General features: G+C 42.8%; 1 protein-coding gene across 1 annotated transcript in view; it reads left to right on the top strand.

Annotated features, from left to right (window-relative positions):
* Nucleotides 1-19,853, top strand: part of dlgap1b (discs, large homolog-associated protein 1b) — a 78,044-nt gene that overhangs the window by 25,275 nt on the left and 32,916 nt on the right. The window contains exons 4-5 of the mRNA XM_080793443.1: nt 5,095-5,272; nt 7,558-7,831. Coding sequence (XP_080649569.1) covers nt 5,095-5,272; nt 7,558-7,831 — 452 coding nt within the window. The remainder of the gene's footprint in view (nt 1-5,094; nt 5,273-7,557; nt 7,832-19,853) is intronic.

The raw sequence follows: 19,853 nt of genomic DNA, 5'->3' as shown, positions 1-19,853 counted from the left end.
TGTTCCTAACAAAGGGGTTCTTTGTCCTTTTTTTAAAAATATTTTAAGGGAGTCAGAGTATAAATAAATAAAGGTTCAAACTAAGGCAGGGAAGATGTTGTGTTACGCTCTATTTGCATGTTCTATCAGAAAAGCAGAACATTGCTGCTCTTATCTGAGCTGCCATATAATACCAGTAATACCCCCCTCTCACCCCCCTCGGCACACCCCAGTAAATATTTAATAATATAAGAAGGCATATCAGAATAGTTTTATTTGATTTGATTGGTCATATTTGTTACGGACTTTTCTGAAGTCTAGGGGTATACTGCAACAATCATGAAAGAGTATTTATTTTAATACTCACAAATAAATAAGTTAAGTGGCTTAAAGTACATGGCAAATATGACACCAGAATGGCTCTGTGAGCACTGACGGAATGACTTACATTACAGGGTGATGAATGAAGTGAAGAAAAGAAAAGGCGGTGATGACAAGACGGATAACACTAACTCAAAACCCTGACAAACATACAAGAACGAAACTTCAACTGAACCTAACAAGCAAGAACTATACACAGAACTAAACGGGACTAAACTAACACTCCTTCCCGAAGGGAGTGAAACTAAGGGTGAGGCAAAACAACACTATAAACTAACGAAACTAAGCAGACATGACGGAAATAACAGAAGTAGGCTTCTGGAGGGAAGACCAACGCTAAGCAGTGTTTCCTCCTCGTAGCACTGGCAGAGAGTGAGCTTTGTAGCCAGGTAGCCAAGACTCTGAGGTGCCACAGGACCGATTAGCCAATAGGATCCAAGCATTGGCTAGCCAGGCCCTCCTCAAGATGGCAGCCCATTAGGGACACATCACTCATCATCTGCAGGGATGACAGGAACAACAAACAGTACCAAGCATAATAATAAGCATCCCTATAAACTAGTACAACTAAGCAAGCCTACCAATAAATATATATCAGCATTAGCTCTATATATATTTATTACTACTAATCAAACATAATAATAAATACAACGGCTTAACGGCTGTTAAAATATTTAACATTATTGAACTTAAAGCTGGAAATATAGTTGGAAATAGTTAGTTGTGCCGGTGTTGCTGCCACAGGTCAATTTTGCCAAATACCTAAAAGAATATATATATATATGAAAAAAGACCATCACTGCATCAAATGTATTCAATAATATATAAAAACAGGTCAGACATTGGCCACATTGTCAAATAATACAAGAAACGGAATTGTTTATGGGGTCATGGCCTGAAAAAGTTGAGAACCACTGCATTATTCCCCAGGTGCATCCAGGCTCTTTCATGTATTTCTCTACAGCTCTTCTCTGCCCCGGCTAGGTTGGCACTTGGGTTCCATCCGGCACACGTCAACAATCCACATCCACCGTCTGAACCTGATCACATCTGACAGTGGGCTCAGGCCCGTTCTCCTGTGAAGGTTTTCATTCGAGACTGTCGTAGGCTAAAATATCCTCAATATTCTCCTGAGGCATCTTGTCTGGAATATGTCTAGCTTGTGACAGATGGGCTGTGTCACTTTCCATGACTCTGTCCCATACAGGAGAACCTCAAGGACATTATACTCGGCTTAGTATCCTGACGTCACTTGTCCTGATGTCACTGATGTCCTGATGTCACTTGGGTTATCCCCGTATCACAGAAGTAGTTATTTCTATTGACAATACGACTACTGTCTTCCAAATTATGAACAAATCATCCAGGCGATTCTGTCAGGTATGTGACTGTCGTTACATTTGTATGTCTGGATGCATTCAATTGCGTACTCTTTGGATAAATTAATACTTTTTTGATTATATGGATATAAAATCCATATGAGTAGAATCAGTTGTTTATTTTTGGAACACAGTTCTTATATGGCACGATGCTATAGATCAGAGGTTCCCAACCACCGGTACATCGGGACACGTGCCACTGGTACGCAAGAGGGGAATTCCAGGTTTTCACGTCGTATAAAAATCCATTTGAAAACACTGAGAAAAGAGAGAGGACAAACACCAGACCTGATGGCCGTTGTGCAATGTGCGTAGAGCACGACCCTCAATCACCCATTGGAATGCAAATGCTTGCCTTTCAGGCTGCCTTTGTATCCTACTCATCTCTTTGAAAACGCTTCTGATTGTGCGGGGGGGTGGCGGGGGGGGACGACGACACACCAAACGGCGGTGAAAAGTTGACTCGTTTGTTCACTGACTGATTTATAAACGGCTTCGAGTCAGTGTTACTTCCATGTTGAGTAGCACTGTCCAATCCTTGGTATCTTTACCGTTCATGTATGCTCTGCGGGCAGCAGCAGCTGTAGGCTATTTTGTCACGATCGCGCTAATGAAATCAAACGCTACACGGTGACGGTACAGTTATTATTTCATGTCAAAACGAAAAGATGATGTTATCCAGGTAAGATGGACAGTCAACTGTCTTCCATGAGAACGTTAGATTTTGGTACGATGACGCGCGAGAACTCTTTCACCCCTGTGCCACCAGAACGCCCAAAAATGCTCTGAAAAGCCTAAACAGCCCTTTACATGCAGAAGAGACAGGCAGCGGTTGAGCAACAGGATGATCACAGCTGGGTAGATGTAACTATGGCCACATGTGCGTCACATCTCCGTCACCATTGCCCCTGGCTACAAGATTTTAATACACACACTGTGGAAATTCTCATTTTTAGTTTTAAAGCAATTTTAGTACTTCTCCACACAGCACGTATTCTCGTCATCATGCCCCGCAGGGTGCCTGTATGGCCAGAAAGCACCACCACCGTAGATGTGCATAACTGCAACATGCTGCATGACAATAATACTGTTCTGCCATCGAACCTCAGTATGGTGCCTTTGAAAAGCATATACAAGCATACTACATATTCAAAGTAACTTGTAACTAAAGCTGTCAAACAATTCTAGTGGAGTAAAAAGTACAATATCTTCCTCACGGTAACTAATGAAAGATGAAAAATGAAATGCTCAAGTAAGGTAAAAGTACCTCAAAGCCATAAATAAGTTACAGTACTTACTTGAGTAAATGTACTTGGTTACTTTGCACCTCTGCCTGCAGGTGCGTCAACTCATTTTACCAGTTCCCACCCGACAGAAATTAAATTCGAGGGCCACTATGAGACACCTCATGGCAACAACAACAACAAAAAATACCCTCTATACTGTGTGTATATATATATATATATATATAAAAGTTAAAATGAAAGAGAATGTTGCAGCGAGGATGAAGTGGTGCAGAGCTGAGTAAGCAGAGGCAGAACCTTTTTTTCTTTGATAGACTCTCTTCCATATTCAGTAGTATAGCCTGGAGCGGCGTCTGTGCTTTTTGCTGAGACGGATTCTCAAACGGACCGTCCGTGACATGTACAGGAGTCTGCACTTCCCTGTTCCCATCTCAGTGCATCCCATCTTGCACTCCGATTCTTGTACCCGGTCCCCCTTTTTCCTTTCATACCAACCCCTAAGTTATACTCCAACAGCCAAGAATGACTAATCTGGCTCGCTTTGCTGCGATCGCCACGCTCTATTTTAAGGAGAACATGCATAATTAAGGCAGACTGGACCTGAAGGGACAGAGTCATATAAGAGACGTGTGTGTGTGTGTGTGTGTGTGTGTGTGTGTGTGTGTGTGTGTGTGTGTGTGTGTGTGTGTGTGTGTGTGTGTGTGTGTGTGTGTGTGTGTGTGTGTGTGTGTGTGTGTGTGTGTGTGTGCGTGTGCGTGTGCGTGTGTGCGCGCGCGCATGTGCGCGTGCCTATGCATGTGACTGTCTGTCTGTCTGTCTGTCTATCTAAACGCGTGTGTGCGGCTGTGTCCGCATTTTAGATATGGGCTTGGGGAAATTAAAAGGGCTGTTAGTTCATGTTCATGTCAAGAGTAGAGCAGAGTAGAATTGGTTGTAACCGTGCTCTCTCTTTCTGTACTGTCTGTTCTCGGAAGTGTGCACACACACTCCGCTGTTAGTGTAGCAGGCCACCGAGTTCATGGAGAGGAAAGCTAGTCAGCCTTTTTAAGTTAGGCTTACCCTGATTAATTAAATGTTTTGCTTGCATTCACACGCTCCCAATGCCACATAACACGCACGCACGCACACGAGGTGCTTTACGCCCCCTCATCTGCAGGTGAAAGCTAAAGCTAATGCGTGTGTGCGCCGTTTGCGCGCATGCGTGTGTTAATATGTGGCCTTGGGAGCGTGTGAATGCAAAACCTCTCTTTCTCTCTCTCTCAGAAATCTCCAAATGTCTACTATGTATTTTTTGTCATTTAATGCCCTACTTTAAATTGTCATACTGTACAGTTAAACTAGTGCAAATAGCCGATCATGATGCATAGATCTGCAATTTTTTTCCATTTCCTGAAAAGTAACAGTTTTGGACTTACAAGGTTTACACTCGACAGCGACGATATTGTGCTCATTATTGATGATGTTTCTTCGTGTGTGAGGTCTTTACCCTGCTCTATCTACGATATTGGTCCTGATATAATGTGTGTAATGTGTTCTTTCTACTCGGTCTGTGTCTCATAGGAGAGCTGTACAAACAAAGGGATAGAATAGAGAGTGCAAGAAAGAGAAAACAACGAGTAAAAAACATGTACATGTGCATGTTTTCCCTGTAGTAGCAAAGTTAGGTATGTTCCATACAGTATATACAGCAAAGAATTGTTTAGATAGGTGCAATTCAAGGCTATATGTTAAACAACTGGTTTGATTCCCGACGGCCTTTGACACGGCTGCGTGTCAATCTCCATCTCCCTCTCCCTATTTCCTGTCAGTCTACCATACCAAATTATTATTATTTTTGCAACTGAATGGCTGGATAATAGAAATTAAGAGTTTACATAGTACACCTCATGAGACATGGCCAAAGCATTTCCGGGGGTCCCAAGCCAAAAACTTTGAGAACCCCTGTACTATACTATCAATAAAGGCAGAAAAAAGCCCCAAAAATATAATTAAAAAAAAATATGGCTGAAGTCGTCCTTTAAATTGCTGAGCTGCCTTTGGTGGCGAAATGTCCCCTTGCGCGACCAATAAAGTTCATATTAAGGTCTTTCTCTTTCTCTCTCTTGTGGCAGGATCTCCACGGAGCACTCTCCCAAGCTGCAGATCCGGAGCCACAGTTATCTGCGGGCAGTGAGCGAGGTTTCCATCAATAGGAGTCTGGACAGCTTGGACCCAGCAGGGCTGCTGGCCTCGCCAAAATTCCGCTCGCGGAACGAGAGCTACATGAGAGCCATGAGCACCATCAGCCAGGTTGGTTGGACCCTCGGGAGGCCACACTGTCGTCAGAGCCATACGTCTCTGCCTCCCGCGTTAACCCCTACACAGACTGTGCTTTCTCAAAGTGGGATGGCTGGACGGACCCCCCCCCCCCCCCCCCTAAATGTGTTAATAGTTTGTAATAGTCTGTTTAACCACTTTAATCCTATATTCATCGGTTATTTGAAAATAGCCGATGGACCAGCTCACAACGTGTCACATCGCTACATGTTGTATGAGCATGTAGAAAATATGAAAACTTTTTACTACAACACAAACGTATGGAGATCCCCGGGACAAGATTCATATTAATTTGAAGGTGCTTGACTTTAATTAGGTGCTTGACATTAATTCTCAAATTAAAATTTGAGGAGGCAGTGGGTGAAGATATTCCATTGCCCTAAATTAAACACCGTTCACACACACACTACCAAGGTTTCAGCTATAGGTATTTTCCTGGCTGGCCAACGTGACCGACAACATTTTATTATTCCGGCCAGGTGTCAGCCATAATTTAATACATGTCACGTGCGGGTTACGTGAGTGTGCACCACCCAACCGATGTCTACATCTGAGTATCGCAGCATGCTTTTTCCAGCCACAGATGCACTGCATCAGTCTACTCGATGATATAGCCGTGTCGCTTGTCAAAACGAACATGAAGTAGTTGGGACGGACAAGTGATGTTATCTACCGTACAAGCTACATCGCATCATGTGTTACAGAGAACGGTGTTACAGAGAATAAACAAACTGGCTGAATACGTTTCAGAGCAGGCTATGTATGCATCTCGACCTCGTTCAACTAAAGGTTGAAAGAGGTTGTATATGCTGAGGTTGCTGATTTTGTACGTAGGCTAGTAACTTGCATACTGGTAAGCTTTCTCATAGTGTCGTCATGTTCACACATGATGCTAGCATAGTTAGTAACTTGCCTGTGTTCTTTCATGACTTTCCAAAACACTGTCTCCATGACAGTGGCACTGCAGTGAGCTTGTAGATTGGCTCCGTTCACCACAATACACCATTGTACAACGATACATATATCAGGCAACAGGCCCCGTGTGAGTCTATGTCTTGTGTATATTGTGAGGATCTGCGCTGGAAGGCAAGGCTGTCGGAAGAAAAAACACTGATTCACCAGTCAATGTTTTCTCATAAAAAAGATATATAATTTTTATTGTTGAAAATGTACTGTAGTGTAATGTTGTGTTACTTTATCTGATATCCAAATAACCTAATACAAATTTTAAATGTACTAAGAATTATAATACTATTGTGGAGCAAGGCAGCTGACCAATGTGGCCGGTGATCATTTTATTTATCCGCCAATTGGCGAGTAGCGGTATATACTGGCTAACGGAAACCTTGCACACTACTGTACACGTATCAATAGCTTATTAAGTCCAACCACCTTCCGATATTTTTTTATGTATCTTTCTTGAGCTAGGCTGATTAGAGGCTTATTCAGAAAGGCTAATTAGACGGTAGGATGTGCAGCCCCACGCGCCCATGCATAGTGAGTGTTTATGCACACATATCATTGGACCGAGTCATATCATTGGACCGAATTGAATTGGCCTTTTCTGGTGGAAACCTTGTATGTCCAAAAACATTACTTTTGAAATGAAATGAGTTTCATTGCTACAATTGCATGTAGAGAATATGCTAAATGGATTTATCTCACTGCTTGCCAGTGTCTCTTTTCAGCATTTTGTAAAATATTCAAGTCCTCAATCAAACGTTCATACATCAAATGCAACTCCAAGTGCTGAACATAAGAGATGGAAATAAAAGCAGGTGAAAAATAACATGAACTATTAATAAAATAATAATAATAAAATAATACAAAATACAATAGATAAAAAATATATATACTATTGATAATGCACGGGAACAGACAAAACAAAAAACTAAAAGAACACTGGTAGTATCAAAGTTTAAACCCTGTTGACCATATGCAGACCGCATCCATCTTGCCAGCAAGGTGCTAACTAGGTGCAACTTCCCATTGACAGCCCATTCATCCAAACAGAATAAAGTCCTATTCTTTCTACTAGAAATTCTGTGCAGGTTATATTTTGTCAGAGTTTGGAAGCGCTCGTTATCAGTAAAGCAACCTATGCTGCCTCCTGCATTATGTGCAAATTCAAAACAGGTGGTACGCATGGGCCGTTGAGTGATCTTCAACGAGCACTTCCAAACTCCAACACTTAGGAGAAAAACAATCACCCCTGAGTTGTGGACTAACTCCCCCCCCCCCCCCCCCCCCCCCTCCAGGTGAGCGAGGTGGAGGTGAACGGGCAGATTGAGGCAGTGTGCGAGGCGGTGTTCAGCGAGATGGAGTCGCAGGCGGTGGATGCCCTGGACCTGCCCATGCCGGGCGGCGGCTGCTTCCGCATGCGCAGCCACAGCTACGTGCGCGCCATGGAGAAGGGCTGCTCCCAGGAGGAGGAGGACGGGGGCACCGTGGTGCTGTCCACCACCAGCACCCTGAGGGCCATCTCGCCCCCTCGGACGACCACCACGGTCAGGACCATCCAGAGCAGCACAGGTCGGTGGACGTGCACTATACGGCCCATTGCATTATTGTTATTATACTGTTATTGTAGTACGATACAGATTTTTCCCGGTCCGATATTTATATGTTTATAGAACACTTATGCCATATCACAACAATATCCAAAATCACAGACAATATCCAGTCTAATATCATGATATGGATATAACATTGATACTACGGATTGTCCCGGTCACGTTTTTTTGCTCTTGATCCGATTCCGATCATTTGAAAATGACGTGATCGGCCCCGATTTCCGATCACCTGATCGGATCGGGACAGAAGTTTCCACATTATGAGGTTTCCACCCAACAGAAATGAAAGGCTTGTCATTTCTAACCCTATAGCTGAAAACAGCCGATCTATAAGCTATAAGCGTCACACTGCAACACGATGTGAGTTTATTTTCAGTGTGCGCAATTAAGAATAAATCAGGCCCCTAAACCGTCCTTTTTTTTTCTTTTCTTTTTTTATACCAGAAAACAACATTTCTCAAATTCTATTTGCATAATTATAATTGTTGAACAAACACAGGCACGCATGTGCGCACGCGCGCACGCACACACACCACACACACACACACACACACACACACACACACACACACACACACACACACACACACACACACAAACTACATACTTGTACAGTACACACACATATACCCACAGGCATGTAAGAACCCATATACTCTGGCCTTACAGATGCATATGTGAGGATGGCATAGGGAAGATGTACTGTATAATAGATGTGCAATGTGTGTGTAGGTCATGCATTATACACACCGTGTCCAACATCGGCATGGAATCGTATTAATGAGTAATACGTGTACACATCCCGCGGGCTGTTTAAGTGTCTTCAGCCTACAGTGGTTTTTGCTGTAGTTTTGTCGGTTTGCACACTGCAGAAACAATCATGGTCAGGTTAAGCTGAGCGGGGAGTTAGTTTCACTCTGCCCGGGCTGACTGAAACTCTCCACATTGTGATTCATCTGACCCAGTTTCTGGTTCACAGTACAGCAGTATGATGAATACCCGACCCATACATACACCCACACACCCACTGGCCCCCTGACACCCACACTCCTGGAAACACTGATGTGACGTCCCTATAGAGTCAGACCATTCATTCATTCATTCATTCATTCTTTCTTTTTTCTTTTTTTTATTATTATTTTTTTTTCCAAAACCATTACAAGACATAAATGAAAACTGTAATTGAAAAAGAAAAAAAACACAGCCCCCTCACGCATTAGAAGGGCAATATCGGTCACCAGAACCAAGGACGGTGTTTTCAATAAATCTAACGTGGTTTAAATAGAATCGGAGAGAATAATACATCGTCATGTCACCCCTGCAAATCAATAAACATGTGCTGGCCAGTTGAGTGCACCAGTATATTATTATTTATAAATCAATAAACATGTGCTGGCCTTATTATAACCTAAATTATACTAATCATACAACTGTGTGCACTGCTCGCCCTGCTATTGTTTTGTTGGAAAATGTAGTTTCGCCGAATGACTCAGACAGCCATTCATGTCAGCCCGGGACTTAATTGGTTGAAACACACAATGGATGGTGTAAAACACTTAAAGGGACATTTCACTGCTGGAAGAAACTGCAATCACTCAATGTTAATAGTATTTGTAGTAGATAACAGTAGCACAATTGGAAATTTGCACCCTATGGCCAGAAAAAAAATGAAGTCTGTGTGTTTGACTAGGGTTTGACTGGATTGCTAAATTCCTACAATGACCATAATGCTTTGGTGCACTGCCCCTCCTTGTAGAGAGGGAGGAGGCTGCATGGAGGTGTGACTTGTAGTCCAGACTCCAGGAAGGAAGTGAGACCACATTTTCCTCATCACATAATCACGTAATTATGCCCATTATATTTTCACTCTTTTTTTATTTGCCCCAAACCTGGCAGACAGTGAGGTCAATGTCAGCGAATTAACGTTGCAAAATGGCATTCGCTTGACTTTAAAGGGTCCATCATTGACATTGACATTCTTTTAGTGACTTAGGATTTTCTTCAAAGCTACAGAAGGATTTCCTGCTCCAACAGCTCAATACAATACCCTCTAGGAAAGTGAGTGTGAATCATAGACTGTAACAAATAATGGACTAAGAGGACCTAGATACAGAAACCTAGGTACATCATTGGCCGCTGCAGTTCATTGGAGCAACCTGGACCGCGGCCATCATATTGGAAAGGGCAGCCAAGCAGACTGTCTCTCCACCTACAATCATCACACCCTGAATTTTCAACCCTTTTTCAAGCGGTTAAGTTTGTAACAAAATAGAGGTTTTCGGGCCGCTCTGCCTGTCACATCTAGTTGAGTCCGCATGCACATCGTAGACCCACGCACACACAGGGTAATTAGTATAATTGTGAAGTGCGCAAATATCATCAATAATAGTTACCATACATACGGTCTGTAACTCTGAGAGTGTACAAACTGAGCATAACTCTGGGGACCTGTTTAGACTGCAGTCAAATCAGATTTATTTCACAAATCAGAGTGTGGAAGAAGACTTGAAACTTGCAATTGAAAACATTAGACTTTAATATGAAAAGGTGTAAAGTCGAGTCATGTTTCCGTTGACTTTGACGGGATGAGGTGTTTTCTGCTACTGCAAATGGGGAATTAGCGGCACCATTATAGGCCATTCATGAGAACTTCCGCACCGGATTCATGTTTAACAACGGAACCTTGTTGCCGCCTGGTGTGAATATGAAGCATCCCAGACCCGTTAGCATGTCTCACATCTGTTGAGGAGTCAGTCGCGCAGCTATTGATGATGAGTCAGCCAAAAGGAACAGTAACATCCTGTGCGGGTTTCATTTGAGTGTTCCATTGTGTAGTGCTTGGTCATCTCCATTGTTGTGTAGCGCCCACTAATATTGATCTATAAAGGGGGACTTTCAGAGAGCCTTCCCCTGAGGAGGGGGGCAGATAATGAAGACCATTCATCAGCTGAAGTGTTGTTGGAAACCCGTGGACCCGTGCTGTAGGGTAGACACTCTCTGTACTTACTGAGACCTAGACTCACAAAAAACAGATCTGTCCAAATCAGTACTGTATGTCTGTCTGTCACACCTTGAAGTAGGGGTGTAACGAATCGATATAGTAACTGTATCGAAATATAGATTTTAATTAAAAAAAGATCGTATTGTTTTACTTTGTATCGTATCGTTTTGGAATGGAAATAATCGGTATCGAATCGTTTTGCAATGGAAATAATACATTGTACAAATAGCCTACGAAGTACTTGTGCATTATATTTAGCATTTTTAAGACGAAACAAGAAAAAGACGGGGTTTAATTACCGGTATATATACCGGTAAATGGAACCAGCTGGTTCCATTTCACACAATATTGGACACATGTTAAATGTTCATATTTAAGTATACAAATAGGAGAAGGGCACACACCAGTGTTGGTGAGGTGCCGCTGCTGGCCTTAGAACATAAAGAATAGCACACTCATAACCACAATGCAAAACAATATTTAAAAAGAGGAACGTTTTGACCTTCTTCAGGGAATGCGTCAGTGCTCCTGTTGTTTTGGGGAGCGCTGTTTTCAGTCCATTCAACCTCCTCTTGTGTGTTGGATTGTGAGACGCTCCTAGCAAGACACTTCATCAGCAACGGTATTGCGCGCCGAGAACAGCTGATATACAAGCTGGAGCACAAATTGGGCTTGCTGGGCTGCAGCTGCTCGAGCAAGAATAGCTCTGGTACCGTGAGAGAGAGAGAGAGAGAGAGGAGAGAGAGAGAGAGAGAGAGAGAAGAGAGAGAGAGAGAGAGAGAGAGAGAGAGAGAGAGAGAGAGAGAGAGAGAGAGAGAGAGAGAGAGAGAGAGAGAGAGAGAGAGAGAGAGAGAGAGAGAGAGAGAGAGAGAGAGAGAGAGAGAGAGAGAGAGAGAGAGAGAGAGAGAGAGAGAGAGAGATTGGTGAGAGTGGTGGAAAGTATCTAAGTACATTTCCTGAAGTACTATAGTCTGTACTATAGGCAAGTACAATCTTGAGGTACTTTTACTTTACTTGAGCATTTCCCATTTTTCAATTCTTTATACTTCTACTCCACTACAGCTCCGAGGCAAACATTGTGATGTGATGCGTTGTAAAAACTATTTTTGGAGAAGTTTGTATCATTTTGAAAAATATTAGTTTACGTACTGTATGTATATTTCGACACCAATACATTTACTCAAGTAACTTGAATACAGGCCTTTTGACTTATAACAGAGAAAAACATAATTTTTAAATAGTGGTATTGCTACTTTTACTTAACAACGTAACAAAACATCACTGGCGTAACACTGGCGAAAAGGTGAACTTCCAGTCATGGCATGATAATTATGAGGCAGCTGTGTGTGGGGAATGGTGTGCTGTGGTATAGGTAGTGTAACAGTAGGTACAGATTACTGTCATAGCCGTGCTACTGGGCTATCCATCACCCCCTAAACACACTCCCTCACCTCAAATCCTCGCCCAGTCACGGTAATTAATAATCTGTCGCTTTACTCTCCTCCTGGGGAGAGCAGTCAGTGTGCTTCAAGTGGAAGAGAGAGAGGGGGGGGAGGGGAGGGGAGGGGGGGTTGGACCAGATTGGTTGAACTCGGACAGTCTGAAATGTCGCCCTCTGCTGCCCTCTCTGTTGCACAAAAGAATTGAGGTAGTCAGTCAGTGGAGGGCAATGTGCTCACTGCTCACACACACACAAACACAACACACGTGTGTGTGTGTGTGTGTGTGTGTGTGTGTAATTGTGTGAGTTAATTAATATAGATATGACAGTGTAAAGGTTGACCCTTTGCATATTGATTTGACAGATTTATGCTGAGGATTTTAATGTGCATGTCATCATCAGAAAACAACTGCCCATATTCATACCAGCTAACAGCTTCCTCGGGTCCTGTCGGCTCCAAACCCACAACTTACTTACTGGTAGAGGTGCTCTGATCAGGTTTTACTGGTAGAGGTGCTCTGATCAGGTTTTTACTGGTAGAGGTGCTCTGATCAGGTTTTTACTGGTAGAGGTGCTCTGATCAGGTTTTACTGGTAGAGGTGCTCTGATCAGGTTTTTACTGGTAGAGGTGCTCTGATCAGGTTTTTACTGGTAGAGGTGCTCTGATCAGGTTTTTACTGGTAGAGGTGCTCTGATCAGGTTTTACTGGTAGAGGTGCTCTGATCAGGTTTTTACTGGTAGAGGTGCTCTGATCAGGTTTTACTGGTAGAGGTGCTCTGATCAGGTTTTTACTGGTAGAGGTGCTCTGATCAGGTTTTTACTGGTAGAGGTGCTCTGATCAGGTTTTACTGGTAGAGGTTCTCTGATCAGGTTTTACTGGTAGAGGTGCTCTGATCAGGTTTTTACTGGTAGAGGTGCTCTGATCAGGTTTTACTGGTAGAGGTGCTCTGATCAGGTTTTTACTGGTAGAGGTTCTCTGATCAGGTTTTTACTGGTAGAGGTGCTCTGATCAGGTTTTTACTGGTAGAGGTTCTCTGATCAGGTTTTTACTGGTAGAGGTGCTCTGATCAGGTTTTTACTGGTAGAGGTGCTCTGATCAGGTTTTTACTGGTAGAGGTGCTCTGATCAGGTTTTTACTGGTAGAGGTGCTCTGATCAGGTTTTACTGGTAGAGGTGCTCTGATCAGGTTTTTACTGGTAGAGGTGCTCTGATCAGGTTTTACTGGTAGAGGTGCTCTGATCAGGTTTTTACTGGTAGAGGTGCTCTGATCAGGTTTTTACTGGTAGAGGTGCTCTGATCAGGTTTTACTGGTAGAGGTGCTCTGATCAGGTTTTTACTGGTAGAGGTGCTCTGATCAGGTTTTTACTGGTAGAGGTGCTCTGATCAGGTTTTACTGGTAGAGGTGCTCTGATCAGGTTTTTACTGGTAGAGGTGCTCTGATCAGGTTTTACTGGTAGAGGTGCTCTGATCAGGTTTTTACTGGTAGAGGTGCTCTGATCAGGTTTTTACTGGTAGAGGTGCTCTGATCAGGTTTTACTGGTAGAGGTGCTCTGATCAGGTTTTTACTGGTAGAGGTGCTCTGATCAGGTTTTACTGGTAGAGGTGCTCTGATCAGGTTTTTACTGGTAGAGGTGCTCTGATCAGGTTTTTACTGGTAGAGGTGCTCTGATCAGGTTTTACTGGTAGAGGTGCTCTGATCAGGTTTTTACTGGTAGAGGTGCTCTGATCAGGTTTTACTGGTAGAGGTGCTCTGATCAGGTTTTTTGGGACCGATCCCGATCACCGATTGTTTTTCTCACGATCATTTGATACTGATACCGATCTTGTGCATAAGGGGAACGAACATTGGAATATTTCTAAAATTATTATATGTCAAAAGCCACGTCAAAATCATTCCTGTGTGTGTGGGGAGGAAGGGGAGACTGTTTAGGCCTGTCACAAAGATGAAAAACGATATTATACTATATATCTGATTGACTTTTATACCACTTAAGTTGTCTTAAATGGTATAAAAGATTGGTTTCTCCAGATCGAGCACCTCTACTTACTAGGTGAGCCACGTCGGACTGCTGGAGAATTCTCATTGTACAATATAAATTCATGCAGAGAAGAATGCCTGCATGAATACGCGTCATCATGTTTATTTCGCTCTGTTCTTCCATGATCTAAGCCTGTTTGAAGAAACACATAATGTGGCCGTGTGTGCACACAGACACCCAAGCACACATTTTGCACGCACGCTACTGGAAGGTTGGGGGGTGGGGGATGTACAGGAAAATGCACAGCTTGTTTTATTTAGTACTAGTAATACTTGAGTATTTGTGGTTTATGGGAGTTTTCCACTCACGCAAACCACTACAAATCACACCCTCCCTCACATAGGAGAAATACTGTACGGCAGCTTCTTGCTCTGGCCCGTCGGGTTGCTGTTGTTGCGGACAGCCAGTCCATTACTATTGATGATCGTTTAAATCGTGAGGAAGGTGAGAGCTGAAAGGAGGATATGGTGCTTTGATCTTCTCCCTTTGAAGTTTGAACATCAAGTAACTGCTATCGTCTTTCAATCCCCCCCCCCCCCCCCCCCACCATCACCACACACACACACACACACACACACACACACACACACACAGGCACATTAATATATTAGCTTCCAAGAACAGGCTACTCTGATAGATTAGTTTAAAGGTGTGTGTATACTGCTTTGATATGCATTGCTGATGCACACATGCATGTGCATACTGTATGTACTGTACACACAGATACACACACACACACACACACTTGTTGCATTGCGACTTGTAGATCAGCTATTACTGGCGAATGTCCCCCCCACCGAGAATAGGTGATGCTAGGGTTCAAGTGGTTAACAGAAACGGGTTTACAGAAACTGGAGCAGATCAACTTTATAAAGCTCCAGCAAATCAACAGTAGTCGGTTAATGTGAGTCTTCCATTGCGTTGAGCTCTCAACTATTATAAAGTATAGCCAGCACAACATAACAACTTCCAGACCAATCACATTGCCCGGAGCGAGTCTCGGTGACCACCGTTTCGGTGGTGAGTAAAAACAGAGAAAAGGGCTGGGGAGAGCGGTGGTTTTCTCTTCACCGCGGCTCAGTGACGTCAGTTTTCGGTGATAGCGGTGGTCACCGAAAACTCAACTATGAATAGGCCTTAAGGGAAAGAAGAGAGAAATTAATGTTAAACCATCCGCATTACTTTATTTACAAGAAGTCTACATAATTAGAGAATGTAAAAGAATTGTTATTTTGATCAATGTTTGTCTATCTCTCCTAATGTTACCACATCAATACAGCATCAAATCTTATCCAACGACAACTAAATATTCAAAGTCTTTTGTTGTGTTTTTGCACCCATTCTGCACATAAATTGGCGACATTTGAGAAATTGCTGACCCCGTTTTGTTTTGAAAACTCCAGGACCACACTTTTAAAGTCTGAGAATGAATGGATGAACACACATGCACATGCACATCACACAGTCAGCCACACTGTGTGACAACGATCATCGCCATTCCTGGTAACCTTGGTGCGTGCGTGCATGCGTGCGTGCACTTACTGTGTAGTAATATTACCATATGTGCAGTGTCGTAAAACAAATACAGTACAAGTACTTGCTACAATTAAGTATTTTTGGGAAGGTTCTATACTTTAATTTAGTTTATGTATTTATCATGACTTTCACTACATTTAAATTAAGAAAAATATACTTTTACTCCACTACATTAACATGGGACAACTCATTACTCAACTGCAAAACAATATCTGAATATAATTGTCTCGGATGTCTCCTCATCATCATTACATTGTATTATTCAAAGGAGAACAACTGGCACTTTCATCGTCATGACAAGTTTGACAAGTCGCCTGCGAGGCTGCGAAGGACGATACACAGACTGGAAACATCGTCTCGGCCACGACTTCGGCTGAGATACTTTCAGCAAACCTATATCGGTTCCTTTTCAGTGACATATCAACATATAGCGCATCAGTTCAGTTCCTCCCTCCATCACATTAAGGAGAGAATTATCCATCTCCATCGCTATAGCTGCAGTATGTTTTACTTTGAGTGGAGTGATTCAATCACTCAATAGCGTCCAGGGCTGAATGAGGGTCTAGCACTCAATTGATGATTCATGAAAGAAGGATTTATTTTCTATTATGGTATCCTTCCAAACACACCTTAAGATCTTGTGTCTGCATAACCGCCAAGTGCTCACAAACATGAAAACACTTTAATCTTGCCAGCGCGCCTCCATTAGGCCTATTCTTCTCACAAACACATCCGTGCCAGCTGGGACACATGCACAGCCCCCCCACACAACTTCCTATTTTCTCCATTTGTAAATCAAAGCCTGTGCACTGAAACTATCCTATCAAAAATAAATCTTTATTTTACTGTATGAATCATCAGTAGTAGTTCAAAACAAAAACATAGGATTGGGATCAGTTTGATTAAAAAACAAAACAAAAACTGGATTATCTTGATCCAACTAGAGGCTTGGATTTGCAATGGATTACCAAAGCAAAACACACTTTAATTTAAACACGTTTCAATATACCGGTATTCAAATATGGGCTCACTTCCTTCCTGGACTACACTTCCCATAATGCTTTGGTGCACTGCTCCTCCTTGTGGATAGGGGGAGGGCTGTCTTACTGAGACAACATGTAGTACAGTGCGCGTGCGTGCGTGTGAAATAAGTGTATGTATGTGTAGAAATGTAATATATGTACAGATATCACAGATTCAGTTATATATAGTATTTGGAATTGGAACATTTTATTGACTGATATTTTGTATTGATGGATAAATATGCTTTTTTTATTTTGTTACTGTTATATTATGAATTATTTGCTCATATAAATATTTTGCTTTATATTCTAAATAAACATTTGAATCAATCAATCAATATAAATACGGTTGTAAAGGTTACAATTTGTAATACATTATTTTATTTTATTATCAACCACATTTATGGTTGATAACATTTGCATTAAGTTTTGTCACTGGCTCTTGCCAACCTCACTATACATCCAAAGCCTCTTCAATATCACCTTGCTTAATGAAGTCCAAGAACTTCTCCCATATCTTATAGAATACAGTAGGTTTCTTCCTAATTACATACGTTAGTTTCTCATGTGTCAGGCTGGTCGTTAAATTCCTCAGCCAAAAGCCAATCGTAGGGGCATTGACATTCTTCCAACATAGTGCAATTGAGCGTCTGGCCTGTAACAGGCAAAGATCAGTCATTATTTTTTCTTTACTATGTAGTGTACAATTTAATGGATAAATGCTGAGTATACATAATTTAGGACAAAGAGGAACTGGACCTGATGAAATCTGAGAGACATAATGGACCACAGACCTCCAGAATGTTTTAATCTCCTCACATTCCCATAAGCAATGGAATAGTGTACATTTATGTTCACTACATTTATAACATGAATCAGGAATGTTTGGATCGAATTTATTTACTTTCTCCGAGGTTATATAAATTCCCATTATCCAATTATACTGAATTAATCTTAATCTAGTAGTGATAGTTTGTGTTTGTGCCTTAATCCTCAAATCCTTAATTCAACTTGCTATACTGTCCAGCTCCAGCTATTCATATCTACTAGGTAGCTATAGTAGGAACCATTGATGTGTATCCATGGTTCACATGACGCTCGTATAATATACTTCATGAGTGTCATGGTGCAACTTCAGCCTGTTTTTTGCGACTGCTACATTTACAGAGCAAACGTGTATGGATCAGGGTGATCCTATCCTGATTTCTTTGAACTCCTAATACAACATCTGGATGGATTGTCTGTTCCTGGATCACAAAATATAAAAAACATAATTCGATCAGATGGGGATTAAAAGTTGATAGGTAGACCATTATTCAGCCCAGGATGCTCTGTTGAGAGCATCTTTTTATTCATATAGAAAGGGAGGGGGGGGGGGGGGGTATCCACCCCTGACAGTAACTCAATGGCTCGAGCGAGCGGAATAATAATAATAATAATAATGAATTGCATTTTTATAGCGCTTTTCCAAGTGCTCAAAGCGCTTTACAATGGTTCATTCATTCATACATTGGGAGGTGAAGCGGCGAACAGAAGTTGAGAGTGGTCTAAAATGTGATGTCAGGGTTGACGGACTTGACGCACGTTACGCACATGACGTCACTGAACGCCTGTCCACCTCCATGAACGTGCTGCAGTTCCACTTTTGGCCAGTATAGGTAGTGGCAGCTTCAACGATGGACAGCCCTTCCGGGGGCTTGGCCGGCCCTCCCCATAGGCAGAGCAGGCAGTTGCCTAGACCAGAGCACCATGAGGGAAGGTGGGCACCCACCAAGCATGTTTTTCTTCTTTTTTTAGAAGAAGAAGAATCCTGCCTATAGGGCATCAAATTGCTCAGGGATGGCACTGTCAATCGGTGAGAGTGGCATAGATAACCTGCCCCATCCCATAATTATGGTTCAGGTCCCGCTAATATATTGGCCTGCAATGACGCATTTTTTTTATTGAAATTTTGAATATATTTTTAAACACAAATCTTGGGGTTTGGTCCTGCATTCCCTGGCACCAAATTTCAGATAGGAAATTCAGGCCCTTGACATGAAAGAATGTGTGTGTGTGTGTGTGTGTGTGTGTGTGTGTGTGTGTGTGTGTGTGTGTGTGTGTGTGTGTGTGTGTGTGTGTGTGTGTGTGTGTGTGTGTGTGTGTGTGTGTGTGTGTGTGTGTGTGCGTGCGTGCGTGCGTGCGTGCGTGCGTGTGTGTGCGTGCGTGCGTGTTGCGGGGGCAGTGGCACTCTCGTGCACAGCGCCGACCGACAAGGCAACCCAGCCCGGCGGAGATATACCGGTATGCTAATGCTATGCTCTCCTCTCAGACTCAGCAGCAGTGCAACTTTGTAGTTTAATGTATCTGTATTGGTGTTGGACAGTGCTGCGTGATATACGGTTTTAAGCTTATAGTATCGGCGTCGCTACTCCGAGAAGCGAAGCGGGTGCCTGTGCCTGGACTGGAGCCGAGGACGGCTGGCTTGGGGCGGGGAGAAAAGCGCGTCGCGCACATCCTGAAATAAGATCAAATGTCGTCAGACTCTACTGAGGGGAGAGACGAAAGGGAGAGCGAGTGCAATCATATGACCAAGAAACGCGTGGCGCGTATGACATTTGCTACCATATATATTATTTCTTTTTACAGTAGACTGGCCAACATGTGTGACTACTGGATCCGCCTTTGTGAGTAGCTCAGCTCAGCTGTCTTTGTGAAAACGCGGTGTTGTGTTTCTTCTCCGCGGTGGTTTGTTGTGCCCCTGTTGGCCAGAGGGGATGGCATGATGACTTGTGCCCATCCCAGTGTTTCTGCTTATTCATGCCTCAGGCAGACCTGCTACATCGAGGAAGCGGCTGCGGCGATCGTTTCATTTCGAAGTTGTTGTGTAATAAGGCTAAACATGACGACAAGTCGACAACGAGACCACCTTATCAAATATCTTAGCCTCCTACTTGGTGACA

This window comes from Protomyctophum bolini, assembly GCF_963924005.1.
Source record: "Protomyctophum bolini genome assembly, chromosome: 21".
In the NCBI taxonomy this organism is placed as follows: domain Eukaryota; kingdom Metazoa; phylum Chordata; class Actinopteri; order Myctophiformes; family Myctophidae; genus Protomyctophum; species Protomyctophum bolini.
This window is presented reverse-complemented; position numbering and strand designations above follow the sequence as displayed.